Genomic DNA, 18606 nt, shown 5'->3' with positions numbered 1-18606 from the left:
TGATTGAGCTGTGAATGAGGAGCCGGGTGTGTAAACAGCAGGGCGGGGGGGGGGGGAACGGTGAATCCCAGAACGGAGAGCGGCTCCTAAAGTCAGAGATGAGGGAGGCTGAGCAGAGGTCCGCTCCGCTTTAGATGGTGCCGTGGTGTGGAAAGGCTGATTCGGTGGCTGCAGTGATGAAGTTCTTACACTTCATACAGGCTTACTTTCTGTAGCGTGACATCAAATATAACAGCTGATCTCCATGCAACACTACATGCGTTTCCTACTCTAAAGCCCCTTCTCCATCGTCAAGTCCGACTCCAGCCGGTTAATGTCTGGTTCGGCTCCAGCCGAGTTGGGTGTGTCTCCATTGGCAGCGTGCTCCTCGCCATGTGGGCATGGATATGGGCAGGAATGTGGGAACGTGGGCGTGCAGGAGCTGCGGTCGGCGCCCCGTTGATGTCATGTTGCGTGTCTCCCGTTGAGCAGCCAGTTTTCTCTGAAATTTCCCGGTATATTAGTTTGTTTGCGGATTGACTCAGTTCAGTTCAGCTCGTTTTTATTGTGCCAATTCACAACAAATGTTGTCTCACGGCACTTTAAAAAAAAAGTAAATCATCTCAATTAAATGACACATGCATTCCAATTCCAGTCAAACGGCACGTTAAGCTCAAATTATTCAAAGTAGTTTAAAAAGTTTCGAAGGAAAGCCAGTAGCGGCGTTTTCGTTAGAAATTTGTGCGAAACTTTGTCAGTCCTGTATCATAATGTGAAAAAAAAAAACAACACAATTTTGCAATTGCAGTGTTTCCATTAAAAAAGAAACGCAATGAAAATCACGTGTGAATGATTTTGGTCACGTGGTAATTCATTCAAAAAAACATCATCCTTCAACTCCTTCCTGTCGCCTTCTGGTTGTTTATCATGTGACTCGTATGATGCAAAAAAACTGTTTCCTTTGCAGTTTTGTGAAATCAGCCAATTTTGAAACGACCAAAAGAAAATAATCTCATCCTAGCGCCAAAACTTTTAATCAAAAACGAGTTTTTTTGTTTGTTTTTTTTTCTTTTTGAAAATGACATGTTTCAGTTAAGTAAATTTATTTGTGAAATGTCAAATTGTGCAATTTTATGAACAACGGAAACACAGCTACTGACTTGCAGCATTCTGTCCTCTTGAACGAACATGCAGCAAGAATTGCTTTTGTTGTGTTGTTGACTTTAGAGCCTTAAGCTTTACAGGACTTAAAGTTTTATCACAGCATTTTGTGGTGACAATAAACGGGATGATGAGAACAATTTATTACAACTTTTCTAGATAACTGTGTGGCTCTGACTGCATGACACAGCAATGAAAACCCCACAAACAAATACGGCTCTTGGAAAATTCACATTTGTAACACATTTCTGTAGAACACCAGGCACATAAAGCAGTGTGATTTGCAGCACACACTGTATTTCATCATATTTCCAAATGTATTGATATTCATTGATACTCTCATTGAGGAAATAGGAAAAATAACAATCCTGACAAAACAGACAGTTCCCATTCATCAATGGAAACTGTCGATGACAATAAATCAAAATTCTTTTCATGACAAGGTATTTATCACGATAAATAATACACAATAATTGATTCGATAATTCCCACCCCTAGATTAAACACATTAGCGATTTGCTAATGGTTGGGGGTGCTAACAACTATTAGCAATACAAGCTAATGGCATATTAGCTTGCATTCACACTCTGTTTTATGCATTCCCACACACTACACAAGCAGTGGTCTGCTACAATTAAGCGGTCCAGATTGTTAAACTAATGTCAACTTGATGCAAAAAGCCATTTTCAAATGATGATTTGGCTCTATGTGAAAAGGTATTTGCCCTAAAACCAAACTACTAGTTGCACCAACTTTGGGTGCAATGAATCTTTTACTTTATTGTGGAGGAATCGTGTTAATTAAGCCACAATAAAGGGATTTTAAGCCAAACGGACTCAAGGAGTCGTGAGTTTGATTGTCGTTCCAAGACCTTCAGCTTGTTCTTTTCTCAGCCATTCAGAGGTGGACTTAATGGGATGCTTTGTAACATCGTCCCTGACAAACAATCAGTTTCCTTGAGCTTCAGGACACAAACTGGCAGACGCAGATTCTCCTAATGGATATTCTCGTACGGGTCTGAAGATTCCAGCAAATTGTCTAGATTATGAAGAAGGAAAAGACTAAAACCGTCTCACTACCACCACAACGCTTGATTACAAAAAAAAGGGGTTAGTTTGAATTATACTCATGAACATTTATAGTAACAGTTTTCTCAGTTACCTTTCTCTGCATCTGTTTCAGGACCATGTGGTAGAAAGCCTTCACAGTCACACGCTCTGCCCTCAGACACACGTATAAATAAAGCTTTTCACTCACAGAGCGTCTTCGTGTGACTCATCTGTGTGTCTGGATCCAAAAATACATGTGCCAAGTATTAAATAAATAGATTTTCACCTGTATAGAATCCTAACAGTAGACGGGGTTTCGTCCTGATTTTCCACACGAGCGAAGACCTTTAGGTGTTAATTGTCCACATTGGTGACTTTGTTGCAGGAAGGGTTTAATCAAAAGAAGCAGAAGAAGAAAGGTGAAAATGACAGCATCACACCAGCAGTTTTACAACATGCAAACAGTGTGAAAACGGCTGCTTAGCACTCATTTACACTTCGTTTAATTGGACAAAAATGCTTTCATTGAGTGTGAAGCTCCATACTTGACAGAATACCGAGATAACCTGCACTCTTCTAGGGAATAGAATAGCCTTTATTGTCTCACAGTGTAACTGTAATTTAGATGTAACTGACAGGATATTATGGCGCGTACGTTCACACAAGGGTAAAAGTATTAAAAATGCCTAAAAAGCAAAATTAAGAACAATATACCATACAGTAAGGACAAAATTATAACTTAAAATACTGAAAGGTTAGCGAAAATAGCAGTCTGATCCAAGGAATGTCCAAATGAGTAGGATGGTTTAAAAAAAAAGGTATAAAATGTGCAGTTATTTGTGCATTAAAGACAACAGACAATAATATACAAAAATAAAACAGTGCAAATACCAGTTCACCCAGTTTGTAGTCGTCTGCTTACAACTGGCATCGTTTTTTTTCAATCTGCCGAGCTATTTCTTGCCAAATAAATGATTTTAGTGCAGTACCACCCATATGAAGCTGATGTCTGCCAACCAGCTTCACACCATGTCTCCAGAATGAAGACACTCTCACTTCACATTAAGTTCTGACAGGATTCTCTCATCTGAAGCCAAAGAAACAACAACGCACATCTCAAGGACTTGACAGGATTTCATGCTAACCAAATAATAGCTAATTATTAATTGGCCCTAATAACTGTAATAACTGTGTTTTTTTATATATATAGCAAGACAGCAAACTGTGAGAATGCAGCTTTACATTGCATTTTGCTATGAAGTAAAGGAAAAGGAAGGATAGAAAAGTGACTATTGTTTTTTTAAAAATGGTTTTAGTTTAACAGACTATGATTTGGCTCCTTTGGGTGTTTCTATCTGTCAGGTTGTGATAACTAAATCTTGATCAAGCCGCTTATTCTGGAACACAGGTCAGATTCTCTTTGTTTACGAACACCCTGATGTCTTCTTAAAGCAAAACCAATTGGCGACCACATAATGTGTCGTGAAAGACCACACATGCACGTGTATGATCAGCTGGTGTTCGACTCGACGAGCTCAGCTCACCGCCCTTCCATTCCTGGAGACGAACCGACCTAAAAGCATTCCAGTCCCACATGAAGGTTCTGGGCTGGACTCAGAGTCGGTCAAATCAATCACTTCAACGGCTAAAGGACGTCTCTGCTTCTCCTTGAAACTACCAAGCATTTCTGGGACACACACAGTGAGAACACACACCCCGTCCCCACAACCCCCCCAGAGCTCCCAGGTAGCTTGGCCTGGTTTCATTTTGACTAACGAGAGACTTGATGTGGGGTCCGACTCCAATGCATCTCGCTAAAGTACCTCATGACTGCACTGACTCTGCCTTCTGAGTTATAGTATATAGAATACATGGTATCCATATTGTGTCTCTGTGAAGGGGAGGAAGCATCTGGACTCCAGCAGGATATTCAAAGCTATTGATCTCTTGATTGCAGACCCCTGAGTGTGGCCTCAGCTCAGTAGCCACTTAGGTCATCCTGCTTTTGTTCACACCACCAGGACATGGAGCCCTGAGGATTTAAGAGTGATCAATCTGAGGGATTACCTCTTGTCTTGTTTACCATTAAGGAGCCAACATTAGTTCTGTGTGGGACAGTTTCTGCCCAGTTTGGCAATTGCAGCATTCGCATTAAATGAGAAACGGAATTAAAATGACACGTGAATAAATTTGTTCACGCGATAAGTTGTTAAAAAACTTTCCGCGCCATCGTCCTCCAATCACTTCCTGTCTTCTTCTTCACGGTGGCAACATCCGGTTGGTGATCATGTGACCTGTGTGATGCAAAAAAAAAAAAAAAAGTTTCTAATTTTGCAAGATAAACCAATTTCAATATAGCCAAAACAGGTGAAATCTTGTAGCACCAAAACGTTAGATAAAAAAACTAGTTTTTGTTTTTTTTTTTGTTGTTTTTTTTCAAAAATTTTCATTAAGTAAATTTATTTCCAAAATGTAAAATTGCGCAATAATATGGTCAATAGAAACTGAGCCAATGATTGTTTGAAATTTGAAACGTAGAGCAGACCCCTGCCTCACAACTTCCCCACTCAGCTCCTTCAGACTAGCCAGCAGCAATTAGCAAACACCTGGTGGAACTGAGCATCAGCTGAGCTCATTATAGGAGTTACAGTGATGAAGGTGGAGTTTCCAAAAGAGCTGGACTTCCTTGAAGAGACACAAGCCCAATTTCAAGACGTTAAATTATGAAGTCAAATTTCTTTTAAGTTATATATCGCATATACTGCATTTGTATAACAACTGAAGGTAACATAGTGTTATAAAATGGTACTATGTGGCTGGAAAACATGTCATTCTCCCCCTTTGAAGGGACTCAGGCCTTAACTCCACCTCTGTGATTCACCCTGTGGTGCTAAGGGATCATTTAGGCTGTAAACCCAGTGCTGTTAGGCATCGCTTCGTGTTCGTTGGGGGGTTATTTGTATCCATTCTGTGGTCTGCACTCTTCTGTGACGCATGAAGACCTTTCTCTAATCAGTTCCCTCAAACTGTCACTTCCAGTTTGCTCTTCATGGAGCTGTAGGAGCTCTCTGGTTAACAGAGCGTGCATCAGTGCGATCCATTTTAGCAAAATGCGTCCGCCTTACCCCCGGTCAGAGGTGGTCCTTGAAGCCTCGGCCTTCGCGTTCCTGTGCACACGGCCCCATCGCACAGGCACTTTGATTGGAACCAAGAGTTAACGGGCAACATGAAGGGTGTAGATGATAGTAGGCAAGGTTGACTGTATGGGAGGGGGCGGTACGGAGGGATTTACAGGGTGGAATGGTTTAACCTGACGCCGAGGTGTTTGGTAATCTTCTGAAAGGTGGTCAGACCTGCTGGGCCTCAGGCCACTCTGTCTGCCTCTAATCTCTGTCTGATCTCAGGATCCAGTCCTGGATTATTTCAGATTAAAGTCAGTTTTGCACATAATAAATTTAGGGCAGCTTTCAAGGACGGGGAAAGGTAACTCGGAACTGTCTCCTTTGTCTGCGTGACTCCAGAGGAGTCATGAATGACATACAACAGGAAGTTGATGCAGTGATCTACAACAATAGACAGAAGTACCGCAAATACTTTAGTTAGACCTGGATTAGCTTGTTTTAATGGCTCATCACCCATGGCAGCTGTGACCGGAAATAGAAAGTCTTCAGGACATTCAGTCATTTCTCCCTGCAGCGCTAGACATGTTCATTTGTTTTGGTTGCATTTACCCAGAATGCCCTGTGTTATAGTTTGTTTCCTGCTTTTAGAGTGATCTCTGGTTTGCTTGGGATTCACATATGTTCACATTTTCGCAGCGCGCCAGAGTTTACCTCAAATGAACAGAGTACAAGGTTTGTAGGAGGATCAGGGTTTGATTGGACCCAAACAAACTGGACCTTCCAGGCAAACTAACTAGAGTTGGACTAAACAGGGCTGGTGTGAATGCACGTTACATATTAATTAACATTTACATGTAAATGCATGATGTTATAGCCAACTGGCTCATTTCCAGCTCTACTCTCATTGGCAAGTTGATGTATTTGGTGTTTAATAATAACTAGTAAGAACTACTGTACAAAACAAAACTCTTCATAAAGGAGAAACGTGGGAAATTAAACAGTTGTTTGCAGTTTGCATTCTAAAATGGTTCAGCCATTTTGACTTTTAGTTGATAAATAAGTTGAACAGTTAGCATGAGTGTGCTAAAAACAGAGTTGTATACAGTTAGGCTATGCTAAGCTAAGCAAGCTAATTGTGTGACTAGAAAAAATAGCCACTGTAACAAACAGCCTGGCCCAGTAGGACGAAAAATATGCATCCAGCAATAATTTTACCGTGGCTCAAAACCATCAGCTAACTTCCTAGTCATTGAAATAAAAAACAACAGCTGCCTTGATAGCAGCCATAATGGCTTCACATATTCCCGACGTTATGAAACGGAAGAGTCTAATCTAAAAAAACACTGATTCTTTACATAAATGTTCTGCTTTTTCACCATAGAAACAAATAATAATAATAATAATAAAAAGAAAACCACAAAAATCCCGACATACGTGTGTCTCTGCCAAAGCTTTTGTCCGCAGCCGTGCATCACAGAACAGAACCAGGCTCCACAGATGGTCCAAAGGTTTACAGATGTGCTCTGTGGTGTCTGTTATTACTGCAGCTCGTCCTTTTAGCTGAGATTTCTGCCCCTCTGAGGGGTAAGTCATGCTTGTTGATGTGTTGGTGTAAACAGAGGTTCAAGTTATTGTTTCTTGTTTACAGTTATGTCCCACATTTGTGGGATGATGTCCACAAAACCTTGGCTGGGTAGACTTTAACCTTTATATATATATATATATATATATATATATATATATATATAATTTTTTTTTGTTGCTGTCTTGCGCCTCGTTGCCAGACAACGCCCTCTTTTGCTGGCCTTCTCATAAACTGTGGTCCTTGGTTCTGAACCTCCCTCAGCTCTGTCACCCCCTCTCTGTTTTTCTGCTCCCCTTAAACTGCCTCCTTCTTCTGTAACCCCCTCCCCTCTTCTTCCTTTCCTCCTCCTCCACTCAACTTTTCTCCCACGCAGCTCTGAACAGAGGGCTCAGTGTGCGAGTGGACGGGTCAGGCAGGCAGTGGGGGGCAGAGGAGATGGAGGAGGAAAGCGAAATGTCGGAATAAAAGCCTGGTGTGGATGTGTTTTGGTGAGCCACCACGGCTCTCCTGGGAGGGTTTGACTGCGGCGAAGATTGCCCCTTCCTCTGGCGTCAACCCCAAGCTCTGCTGGTTGATAATCACAGTCATCAGGGTGGGGCGATAAAATCGATTATCAATTAACTACCTGTGAAATATCCTGCTGAATCACAAATCACTTTTTAGCACCGGGTTCTTTCGTGATCTGTGGGAGGAAATTGATACCAAAACCCAAATAATGTTTGTATTCGGTTTTCTGTTGTGTTCAAAAACACTGATGAAATTTACAACACTTTAAAATTTGCAGGAACCTTGGGTCTTCTCCATGTGACGGTCCTTGGTTCCTCTCGGTCCCTCCGTGTTCCAGCGTCTGACTTGCAACTTGAATCCATCGCCGCTTCATCTGCCTTTGAAGGGGCGGTAAAGCCCACAGGAATTCCAGTAAAACGCAGCCGTGTTTGCCCCAGCTCCATTTTTAACTGGTTGGGTCTAATGGGAACCAGTGAGACCACAGTGATGTCAGCTGTGCGCCGGACTCCCAAACCTCTGGTTGTTTGTTGGTTAGAGAGCGGTGGGGGTGTTGTTGTGTGGAATGCTCCCACTACCCCCCCCCTCACACACACACACACACACACACACACACTGTTTACAGACCTTATGCTAACTTAAGCCCATGTTCTGCAGCTTTCACTTTCAACCTGGTAAAACAGGCAATCAACTAAAATGCTAAAAATAATCCCTGTGTAGTTTAACTGCTGGGATTCAATCATTACTTTGACTCCAGGCTTGTTTTGAGCCTGAAATAAAAACCAGAGAGCGACTCAAAGAGAAGTCCTAGTGGAAGCAGTGTACGACAGTAATTACTGCTCTGATTACCAAAGGAAAAAAAAAAACATTCAGCTCTTTATATGCCTAAAAGGAGAAATGCAAAGGTGATCCAACATGAAAAAAATTGTTAATTTGTTAACAAATTAACAAAATTCAGACATTTATCCAAGTAAATACTAAACATATTAAGTTTAAGTTGTCATGTTCAACAAATGTAAATAAAGTAAGTTTGACAAACTTATTTTGTTTAAATGGAACACGAACTAATTTTTTTTAAAAGTTGGAGCGTCATGTCTCTTTTTAAAGTGTCATAAGCAGAGAGCTGGATTGTGTGGGGTTTTTTTTTTGTGGTTTTTTTTTCATCAAAAACCTTAAACTGATTTAAATCTATTTAAATTTCTCTTTAGCATCTATATAAACATCTCCGTAAATATTTTTTGCAGCTTTCCTATTAATTAGGAGCAGAGGTAACATCCTGCTGCACACCGAAAAACAAGAACGGAGCGTCAACTTAAAAAAAAAAAGACTTGAGTTAATTTGTTACATAAATTAAGTTTGTCAAGCTTAATTTATGTAAGTTTATTTAACGTGACAACTTTATAAACTTAGTATGTTTTCTTGGGAGAAACTTAACTTGATTGCTTGTAACAAATTACCTCAATTTATTTTAAGTGTCATCACCTGCTTTCTTTTTTCAGTGTATGAGAGAGCATTCACTTTAAAACATGCTTTTACAGTGTTTCAACAAAGACATTTTCAGCTGGCTTTGGCGTGTTATATTTGTGATTAGCATTGTTAAAACAGCTAACAGTTTGTTGCTGACTTCAGCCTTCCTGTTATCTGCATTAAGCCTTGCTCTCTCACAGCCTGACTGAAGCCTAGACATTATGTCATCATAGAAAATAGTTTACTATTCAGTGCAATTATTCCATGATAAAATAGGAATTACTGGTAAAGACCTGCATTTACTATTATATCTGTATTTAATAATAACATTATTTAGTTCTTCAGCATATTTAGTCAAAGACATTGAGAGCCATTGTTGGAGGTCCAAAGAGCCTGTGTGGCGACCCCTGACCTGGCCTATCTGTGTGTCCCTACAGGCAGCCGTCCTACCATCCAGTATGTGTCCTCCCTATGTGAGCTGCCTCAGGCGCTGCAGTCCTTCTACACCCAAGGCTACGCCCTAGTCGCCCTCCACCCCATCATCCTGTCCCTGGGCCGGAGCCGGTCGCTGCCCTTCAGCCTGCTCTACCGCGCCGTCCTGGCCCGTCCCAGACCCAGGTACGCCACCCCCTCCCCGGCCCCCCGACCCAAACCGGGTCACCCTGGTGATGACACCCCCACCACCCCCAACAGTCACTGTCGTGCCATGGAGCGAGACGATGAAAGATAGATGAGGTCAGGTGCATATTTAATAGGAAGTCTCAGATGGAGGTCAGACTGGAGGAGGAGGAAATGTTTTGGTTTGAGTTGCATTTTCTATGGATTCTATTGGCTAGAAATTCACTCAACAACAGGGGTGTTTGAGCAGCCAATGAGGAGGCAGAGTGCCTGAACTCTGATTGTTTGGCTGTGATGCCGTAACTATCATGGATTTACTATAAGAAAGACAATGTGTAGTGTGTGATTAACCAACACAGAGCAGGACATCCTTGTGAAATGAAATGAAACTGATTTAAAACAAAAAAAAAAAGTTTTAAAACCCAGAAACAATATTTAATAGAACTACATTTTGCTTGGTGTATGTCTGCAGCTGTTTTGGACACGTTACAGCTGAATTCTCTGTCCTTTCTTCTGCTTTGACTGGGCCGGTCTAACATATGAATACATGGTTCTGACGCTGTGGTACAAGTGCCACCAGTATCACACGAGCTACAATCAGTAGGTCAAACAATTTGTACAATGAATTCAAAGCTTATCAAACACTGTAAGCTAAACTGTGATGTAAAGCTACTGAGCTAAAGAGATGTGGCAGCCATGTTGGATTTAGAGCTGTGGATTGCTGGGATATATTCAACTTTGCGGCTGGAATATAGAAGTCAGACTTCAGACGGCCCTCCTGTTTTGTTTTTTTTCCCCAAGAAGTTTTGACTTCTTGGTTCAAATGGAACAAATAGCTGGGAGGTTCTGTTTTATTGCTGTCTTAAAATGGTGTTAGTCACGTTATTATGGTGATACTTGGGAAACTTTGAGGTGGTAATTGTTAAAAAAGAATAAACTAATCTAAACCATTCCATTGTAGCTCTAGATGGATGTCCATCCAGGTCTTTAAGTAGGCCATTTTAGCACATGAACATGCTTTGATCTATGCCGTTCCATCTGAGCTCTGCCTGTGTGTTTGTGATCATTATCCTCCACCCAACTCACTAGTCGTCTGCAGCCTCTAACAGGTTTTCTTACAGGTTTGCCCTATGTGTAGCTCCATCCATTCTATCAATTCAGACTCATTTAATTAAATTCAGTTTATTTATATGCCCTGAATTCATAACAAAAATTTTCTCAATTCAGGGCAATCACACAGATAGATTCCAAGTCAATTACATCCATTCCAGTCTAATCCTTTATTTACGACGCCATACGTTAGGGCCATTGTAGATAAAAGATAAAAATAAAGAGGAGTACATTTCTGAGTTTTCTTGAAGAACTTTTCTGAATTCCAAAAGTCAAAACGGTTTGACTTTTCTAACTGAGAATTTCCAAAAGTTTGACATTTTTATCTCTTGAATCTGAAAATTTTTGTGTTTTCTAGCAAATTTTAGACTTTTAAAACTCAGAAATGTCATTGTTCTTTGAGATTAATCTCAAAGTTTCTGACTTTTTTTCTTGGCAGAAATTGACTCTTCCTTCCCCCCCTCCTCCCATCTACAGTGGCCATAAAATACTGTGGTATTCATCAGACCGTGCACCTAACGTCACTTCAGTATTCAAAATTAGTTAAGTTTTCTATAATGAAGCCACGTAGATTTCATCGAGAAACTGACTTGTTGCATTCACTCCTCTTATACTGCAGACAGTAACTGGATTTAATAATATTTTCAAATATCTTGATATCAAACAAACAGTGGAGAAAATAGTGCTAATAAAACAGTTATTTACCCACTGTCCCCACTGAATGTGTCTGACCCCGTAGATGAGCTTGAGCTCAGCAGATTCTCTCTGCACAGGTTTTTATTTACCAAATTCTGAATTTGACATCGGACACTGGTGTTTTTTTCCTCCTTCTTCTTTCTTTTTTTTTTTTTGGTGCTTTCAGCAACAAGATTGCGTCCACGTGCCACAGCGCGCCGGTGCTGAGGGTGGAGGAGTGGCCTTTACCCGGGGACTCGCTAACTAGCGACACGGTGCGGGCGCTGATTGACAGGGTCAGACAGCTCCTTGAACCACACCTCTGAATATTCAGCCTCTGTTAAAAAACAAAAAAGCCACGGACGCTTTGGGTCTAACTTAGCTCGCGTGTGGCGTGCGTCCTGCAGGTGAACAGCAGCGCACGAGGAGGCGTTCAGTTCGTTGGCTCCGTCCTGCAGCAGGTGAGCGGCGTCACCTTCGGGCTCAGCCCCAGTAGGGGCTGCCGCTCCCCGCCTCGTACGCCGCCCCAAACACCGCCTGGAGACAGAGAGCAGGAGGAGCACACCTACAGTCCAGGTTTGACCTTACCCATAGTATTTTACTGTGGTACTTTCGTGATAAACGTGACAATAAGAACTACTAGTTTCTTATAGCCGCACAAACACAAATACTCCACAAATACACACCATTGGTACTGGTCTTCTTTAGGACGCCATTCACATAAAGAAGTGTGATTTGTGTCGCTAAATTGCACATTTAATCATATTTGCTCATTAATTATTTACTGATACTTTTGAATAAACGGAGCAAATAGTAAAACTAACGATGCCGAAAATATGGACAGTTTGGAAGGGTTTTAAAGTCATTAATTGGAATTTGTGGCGATAAATCAGAATTGCTATAATGCCAAAATTTATCACGATAAATGATATAAAAATGGCCACCACTAGCTGGATTTACTCTCTGTTGTTCAGCAGGGTGTTGGAGCAAAAATTAAATATCCAAGGGCAATGTAAATAAAGCAACATTTCAAACAAGTCACTAAAGAAGGATTCTTAGATTTCGAAAAATCTGCATTTGTTGTACTGCATGTAAAGCTTAAAGCACCTGTTCCTGCTCATAAACCCACGTTTCCTGTCTGCTCCTCAAGACTTGAAGCTGCTGGTCTTCTTCCATTCCTGGCCCCCAGGCTGCGCTCCTCTGGACTCGTTGGGCTGTCAGTACCACCAGGGGGCGCTTTCTATGCGGGTCTCCAGAAAGGGCCAAGTGGTCACTGCGCTGGAGGCCGACTGGCTGGAGCTGACCGCTGCTTACTACCGTAAAGGCTGGTCGCTGGTCGACTCCTTCGTGTACTGGGACACACCCAAAGGTTGGTCTGAAGCTGTAAGCATGGAGGGATGGTGGGGTTAGCCCCTTTAGCAAAACTGTTTCAGAGAAATGTTTCAGGTAAACGCCCTAACAGTGGTGGTTCTAACAGGAATGGTGGCCTGGGCAAGCCCCTCCTTCTACCGCCCCCAACCAATTAAAATGCAAGCAATTATCTGGGGGGTTTTTCTAACAGAAAGCAAGGAAAACATGTAGCAAACTTGTTCAGGGCACAACCAACGTATAAGATGTATTTTATTTTCTTATTCTTGGGCACCCCTCCCCTTGGTGCTGCCCTGGGCAACTGCCCATGTAGCCCAGATCGAAAACACCTAGTGCACCTGAGAAAAACAAAACAAAACACACTCATTCAAAAATCTACATTTTACTGTTTTGTGGACCTCTAGATTATTTTTGTTGTGGGTTTAGAACAGGGTCTGTATTTAATCTGTGATAATCCAGTCCAGACTTTTTCCGTATCCTAGATTTTAACTGATTCAAATTTGTCCAGACGCCAGAACAGGCCACACTGTTGAATCAGCAGCGTGTTGTCATGATTTGAACCCAAGTAAGGATCAAGTTAAAGAAGAGAACTGATGAGAGCTTGGTGGGTCCAGTTCTGTACTGTTCTCAGGAGGCTTTTTCATTAAATGAAAGCATAAAATGGATGCTGTGGCTGCTTCCATCCATGCATTGGATTCCTGACATACTCTGGAGTCATTCCAGAGGGGTGCTTCCTAGAACGGCGAATGTTTTAATCATCTGGATGTTTGCTGGGAACTTTTCCCAGCCCCTGTAGCCTGCTGGAAGCTTTGATGGCTGCTGCAAAGCTTTGGGGATCTCTGCTACTGTTCTGGTGGGAGAGGCTGCCCCTCTGCTGCTCCTGGACATGTCCTGGTTTGGACCCAAGAGGTCAGGATGTTATTTATTTATTTACTGGCTTCACAGGGGTGAGTGTTGCATCTGGTGTATGATGCAAATGTCAGCTGTTCAGCACAAGCAACAGGAAGTGAGGTCGTTGAGGTCTGGAGGACGCTCCAATTTTAGATCCAGTAGGGGAGAGAGAGGAGACAAAACAGGAAGTGGCTGATTTTTGTGTGTAGGAGTCTGGAAGGAATGGGAAAGAAATGGGTTGATGGGACTTCCTGAGCCTCTGTTGGCTCACACACACACGCACACCTACACAGGCTCTATATACTTATTATAAGCACATGGAACATTTTAACAACTTTATTTTATAGCTGTAGCATTTAACTTTTATAAAAGTAAAAAAATACATAGATATTTGCAGTAGATGAATGGAACAAACCTTTATTAGATCCCCTCATTTCAAACACACACATGGGAGCTGTCAACCTATTTCTAATAAGTGGGTCATTTTAACTCATCACACTCAGCTACACTTATTTGAGGTTCATCCACTGCTAACAACACATCTTGTGTTCACTGCAGTCAGAGCTCCCCCTGGGGGGGAATCAGTGAAACAAATCATCAAAAACCCAAAGCTGAGATGTGCGTGTGTGTGTGTGTGTGTGTGTGTGTGTGTGTGTGTGTGTGTGTGTGTGTGTGTGTGTGTGTGTGTGTTTGTTTGTAATGCCTTGTGGGGACGATTTTCCTGACATATACTACGTAGTGGAGACCAATTGCTCCTTGTGGAGACCGGAGCCTGGTCCCCACAAGGGGAGACCCTGTTTTTTGGGTAAGGGTTCAGAGTTAGGGCTAAGGTATGAATTGAGTTTTGGATAGAGTTAGGTATATGATGGTTAGAAAAATGGCTAGGGTAAGGTTTAGGCTGTCGAAATGAATGGAAGTCAATGGAAAGTCCCCACAAAGATAGCCACGCAAATGTGTGTGTGTGTGTGTGTGTGTGTGTGTGCGCGTGTGTGTGTGCGTGCGTGCGTGTTTTGCAGGCGAGCCGGTTCCCAGATCTCTGGAGGGACTGTTTGTGTACGAGGAGCGAAGCACCTCACCTCCCCCTAACGACACCATCGTGGTGGAACAGTGGACCGTCACCGAGGTGGGTCACTCCAAAGGTCACGGCTCCACCCTGAAATGTGACCTTTAAGGGGTTCACAGGGTGTGTTTTCCTGGTTCACTCCAGAACCATCTGGAACAAGTTTTTTTTTATTGTTAAACAAGAGTAATGTGGTGTGTGTTTATGTTCATCCCAGTCAATATGATACCCCTAAATAAAATCCAGAACAAGAAACTGCCTTCAAAAGTCACCTAACAGAATCCTCCGGCCCCAAGCTAATGATTTTGAAAGGTGGATATTTTGGTGTTTCAAAATCTATCCAATGGTTGCTTCTGGATAAAATGCAACAGAAAATGAACTTGTATGTCCATTTTCACTTCCTGTAAACAATTCTGCCAATTATCCAATCATAACGATGAGCATCAGAAACAATGTTTTCCTGAATTTCCCCTTTGTGAGACAAGATTATCTTCTATCGCCATTTTCACTAAGTTATTTGAACTTGTATAAGATTACATTTTATATTAAAAAAAACAATTTTAACATATGATTTATTGCGATTAATAAACTCCAGTTGTGTTAAATGGAATTGGTTGGAACAATGTACATTTATGCTTCAGAGCGGCCTAGTCAAAGTTTGTGCAAAGCTGGCAGAGACATACCTCAAAAAGACTTCTAATCGGTAAATGCAGCAAAATGTGACTCTACGAAGAATTTACTCAGAGGGACTGATTATTGATGCACACCACACTTTTCAGATTTTTCCCTGTTAAAATCTTAATTATTTCTGCTTTACCTTCATCTATCAGACCGTAGCACAGAGAGCAACTTGTGACACATAAAAATGAAATGAGCTCTGTGATTTCAGCTACAGATTCATCTGTAAGTTTTGGGTCTGCGGTGTGTTCAGGGCCCTGACGTGATAACGGACTACGGGCCGCTGCTCCACACCCTGGCAGAGTTTGGTTGGCTGCTCACCTGCGTGCTGCCCACCCCCATCATTCGACACGACAGGTGGATACAGAGTGGGTTGATGCATGGCGTTTATGTGAGGTACTGCTGTTTGCTAATGTGTTTTGTTTTCCCGTCATGCTGATCCTGCTGCCGCGCGGCGAGCAGCGACGGGAACCTGGCCACAAAGCAGGTGGTGTTCCTGCAGAGGCCGGTCAGGAGCTCCACACCCGGATATCCAAAGAACAAGGTGGGACGAAACGAGAGTCCTTAACGTTCTCAGACGTAACGAAACGAGCGCAATGATTTCCATTTGAAAGATTTAGCGGGTTTTTTTTCCTTTCTCTCTTTCTGCCAAACACTGGATGACGAAAGTCCTCAGTCTGGTGCTTTGTCCTTCTTTGAAGACGGATTGTTGCCCAGCAAAATTTGTTGCCATCACAGGCCTGTGAATTGGCTTAGTTAATTCTCGGGATGCACTGATTGCAATTTTTTTGGCCAATCATTGATATTTAATTTTCTAAAATATTTTTAAAATATTTTTTTGGCTCCACTTATCTTTATTTAACAGTGAATCTACAGAAAAGTAGCTTTTGAAAGAGGAGGAAGACATGGGGCAAAGGTTGACCCGCATCAAAGACTCAGTATGAGATAATGCAAATATAACCATAAGTGATGTAGCATTTATTTTAAAATGTATGTTAATGTTAACATTTTAAAAACATTTAACAAAACATTTAAGTAAGTGTAAATGCAGCAGAAATTTACTAAGGGGTTAAATATTTTTTTCACAGCACCATCATGGAGGTGAAAGTGATGCTTATAATCAATAAGATTTACAGAATGGTTGTCATAGAAACCCATCATCATGACAACTAGGTCTACTGCATTTACCACACTAGCTGCATTTCCATCGACCACAAAATTGTGTAAATTGGAATTACAAAAATGTGCTCAATGGGAACATGGCAATTTGACTCATGTTTTTGGGTTAAAAAATTTCTTGCGCTAAGATGAGGTGATTTTTTTTTTCTGGGCATATGGAAATCAGTGTATTTCACAAAACTGCAGGAAACACTTTTTTCATATTACACGAGTCATGTGATCAACAACTTGATGTTAGAACTGGCAGAAATGACAAGACGACGACAGGAAGTGGCAAGCGGGTTGATGGGTCGGGATGTTTTTTAACGACGTATAGCATGGCATTTTAATCGTGTTTTGTATTTAGTGGAATTTGGCAATTGCAAAATTGTGTTTCCTTTACATTAGTGGAATATCAGCAAAGTTTTGCAAACATTTGTAATGGAAACGCTGCTAATGTTTGAGTGGATCTCATCGCTGTGAAACTCGTCATTTCGCGATCAGAATCAGTTTCGAGGTGGATCAGTTTCCGGTTGTTTCTTGATGCTCCTCTTCCTCTCGCCTCCACAGACGGTCTCGGCGCACAGCGACATGTCGAGTCGCTCAGTTAGCCGCGCGGTCAGCAGCTCCACCCCCACAGTGGACCTCTCCTCCGCCACGGGCGGAGGAATTGGGGGCTTCCCGGTATTCGGCGGCGGTTACTCTGGCTCCCTGTCCCACCTGGAGGAAGGGGGCTTTGAGCAGGAGGAGGGGAAGGCCGAGGTCACCTGCATGTGAGCAGGAAGGAAGCTGACTCAGCACTTTTTGGGCTGATTTTTTTTTTTTTATTAAAGCCATAATATTAAGAAGGATCAAGGAGCTGCATCACTTTATGACTTATTTTTGATGCGACGGCGAAAGAAGGGAAAGCTGCTCCACTGTTCAGACCTGAACTTCTTCATCATCGGATTTCATCTCCATCTTTACTGCTCAGTATTTTTTACAGAACACAGATAACTGTTCAGATGACTTTTACACGGTACTGCTGCAGTGGAACAATTTTTTATTATTATTTTTAATCCAAGGTATTCTATCATTAAAGTGACTGTTATGGTTTAAGCAGGGATTTTACAGATGTCAGTGCTGTAATGCATCTATTGCTTTCGTGATCCACTTGAAGATTAGAGAGAAATGGAGCTGCAGAAGGTTGGAAAACAATCATTCATGTTGCAGAAATGCTGAGGTATTCGTGCTCTGCTCACACTTCATATGAGAAGCCTAAGTTAGACTTTGTACAAGTATTCATACCGTTGGAACTTTGTACATTTTCTTCTAAAAGGACAGAGTTGGGATGTTGTAAATCAACACATGTGTCAAGTGGATGATCAATGAACTAAACGGTTTTTATGTGTAAAACTTTAAAAAGAATCAATTATTTTCCTTTAATTTCACAATGTTATACTTTGTGGAGAGAAAAAATATCCCAATAAAACACACCAGTACTTGACCTTGTATTAGTACATTACTGCAAGGTTTGTAGTCGTAACATGACAAAAACAAAAAGTTTCAGGAGGTGTGAATACTTTTGTGATTCGCTTTAAGCTGTTTTTTTTTTTTTTTGAGAGATAACGAGTAAAATGGACTAATCGGAAGAACCAATAGCGTCACCTTCCGGACTCAAGATGTCAGTAGTGTCCCAGCTTTTCCCTTTTTTTAAGAACTTCTACATTAATTTCTGTCACTGTTGATGCTTTTATTGTATAATGTACATGTGCACTCTTGTTACGGAAGTTGAGAGAGGACGTTTTCAGCATATGCTTTCCCCCCTCCCCAATGGTTTTCTCAAGATGTCTATTTTCCACATGTACTTCTCCCCCATGGTTTTCTCATGATAAGTTAATCTGGATCATATCACAAGATGACTGGACTGTTAAACCTGATTTCATTCTTCAAAAACGTGTCACCAATGAATGGATTTGAAGGACAACTCGTTATTTTGAGAAAAACATTGGGAAAAGTATATGCAGAAAATGGCCGCTCTCGGCTTCTGTACTCTTCTTATAATCAAAGATTAACCATAATCCCACCTATCAACAAGTGTTCATACACGCGCTTCATCTTTAATTCTTATCTGATTTGCAGTGACAACTGTGGTCAGCAGGTGGCAGTATTGAGAAGGTCAACTACATGCGTGATGTTTGT

The 18606-nt window shown here is 41.6% G+C and overlaps 1 protein-coding gene across 1 annotated transcript in view; it reads left to right on the top strand.

Moving 5' to 3' along the window:
* rftn2 (raftlin family member 2) overlaps positions 1-18051 on the top strand; it is a 23984-nt gene extending 5933 nt beyond the window's left edge. The window contains exons 2-9 of the mRNA XM_015037511.1: positions 9305-9485; positions 11458-11566; positions 11678-11846; positions 12421-12639; positions 14546-14652; positions 15521-15624; positions 15730-15811; positions 16996-18051. Coding sequence (XP_014892997.1) covers positions 9305-9485; positions 11458-11566; positions 11678-11846; positions 12421-12639; positions 14546-14652; positions 15521-15624; positions 15730-15811; positions 16996-17202 — 1178 coding nt within the window. The 3' untranslated portion in view covers positions 17203-18051. The remainder of the gene's footprint in view (positions 1-9304; positions 9486-11457; positions 11567-11677; positions 11847-12420; positions 12640-14545; positions 14653-15520; positions 15625-15729; positions 15812-16995) is intronic.
* The last annotated feature ends 555 nt before the right edge of the window (positions 18052-18606 follow it).

Source organism: Poecilia latipinna, unplaced genomic scaffold, assembly GCF_001443285.1.
Source record: "Poecilia latipinna isolate Pla-1442-1.1 unplaced genomic scaffold, P_latipinna-1.0 Scaffold408, whole genome shotgun sequence".
In the NCBI taxonomy this organism is placed as follows: domain Eukaryota; kingdom Metazoa; phylum Chordata; class Actinopteri; order Cyprinodontiformes; family Poeciliidae; genus Poecilia; species Poecilia latipinna.
Note: the sequence above shows the minus strand (reverse complement) of the source record. Positions and strands in the feature narration are given on the sequence as shown.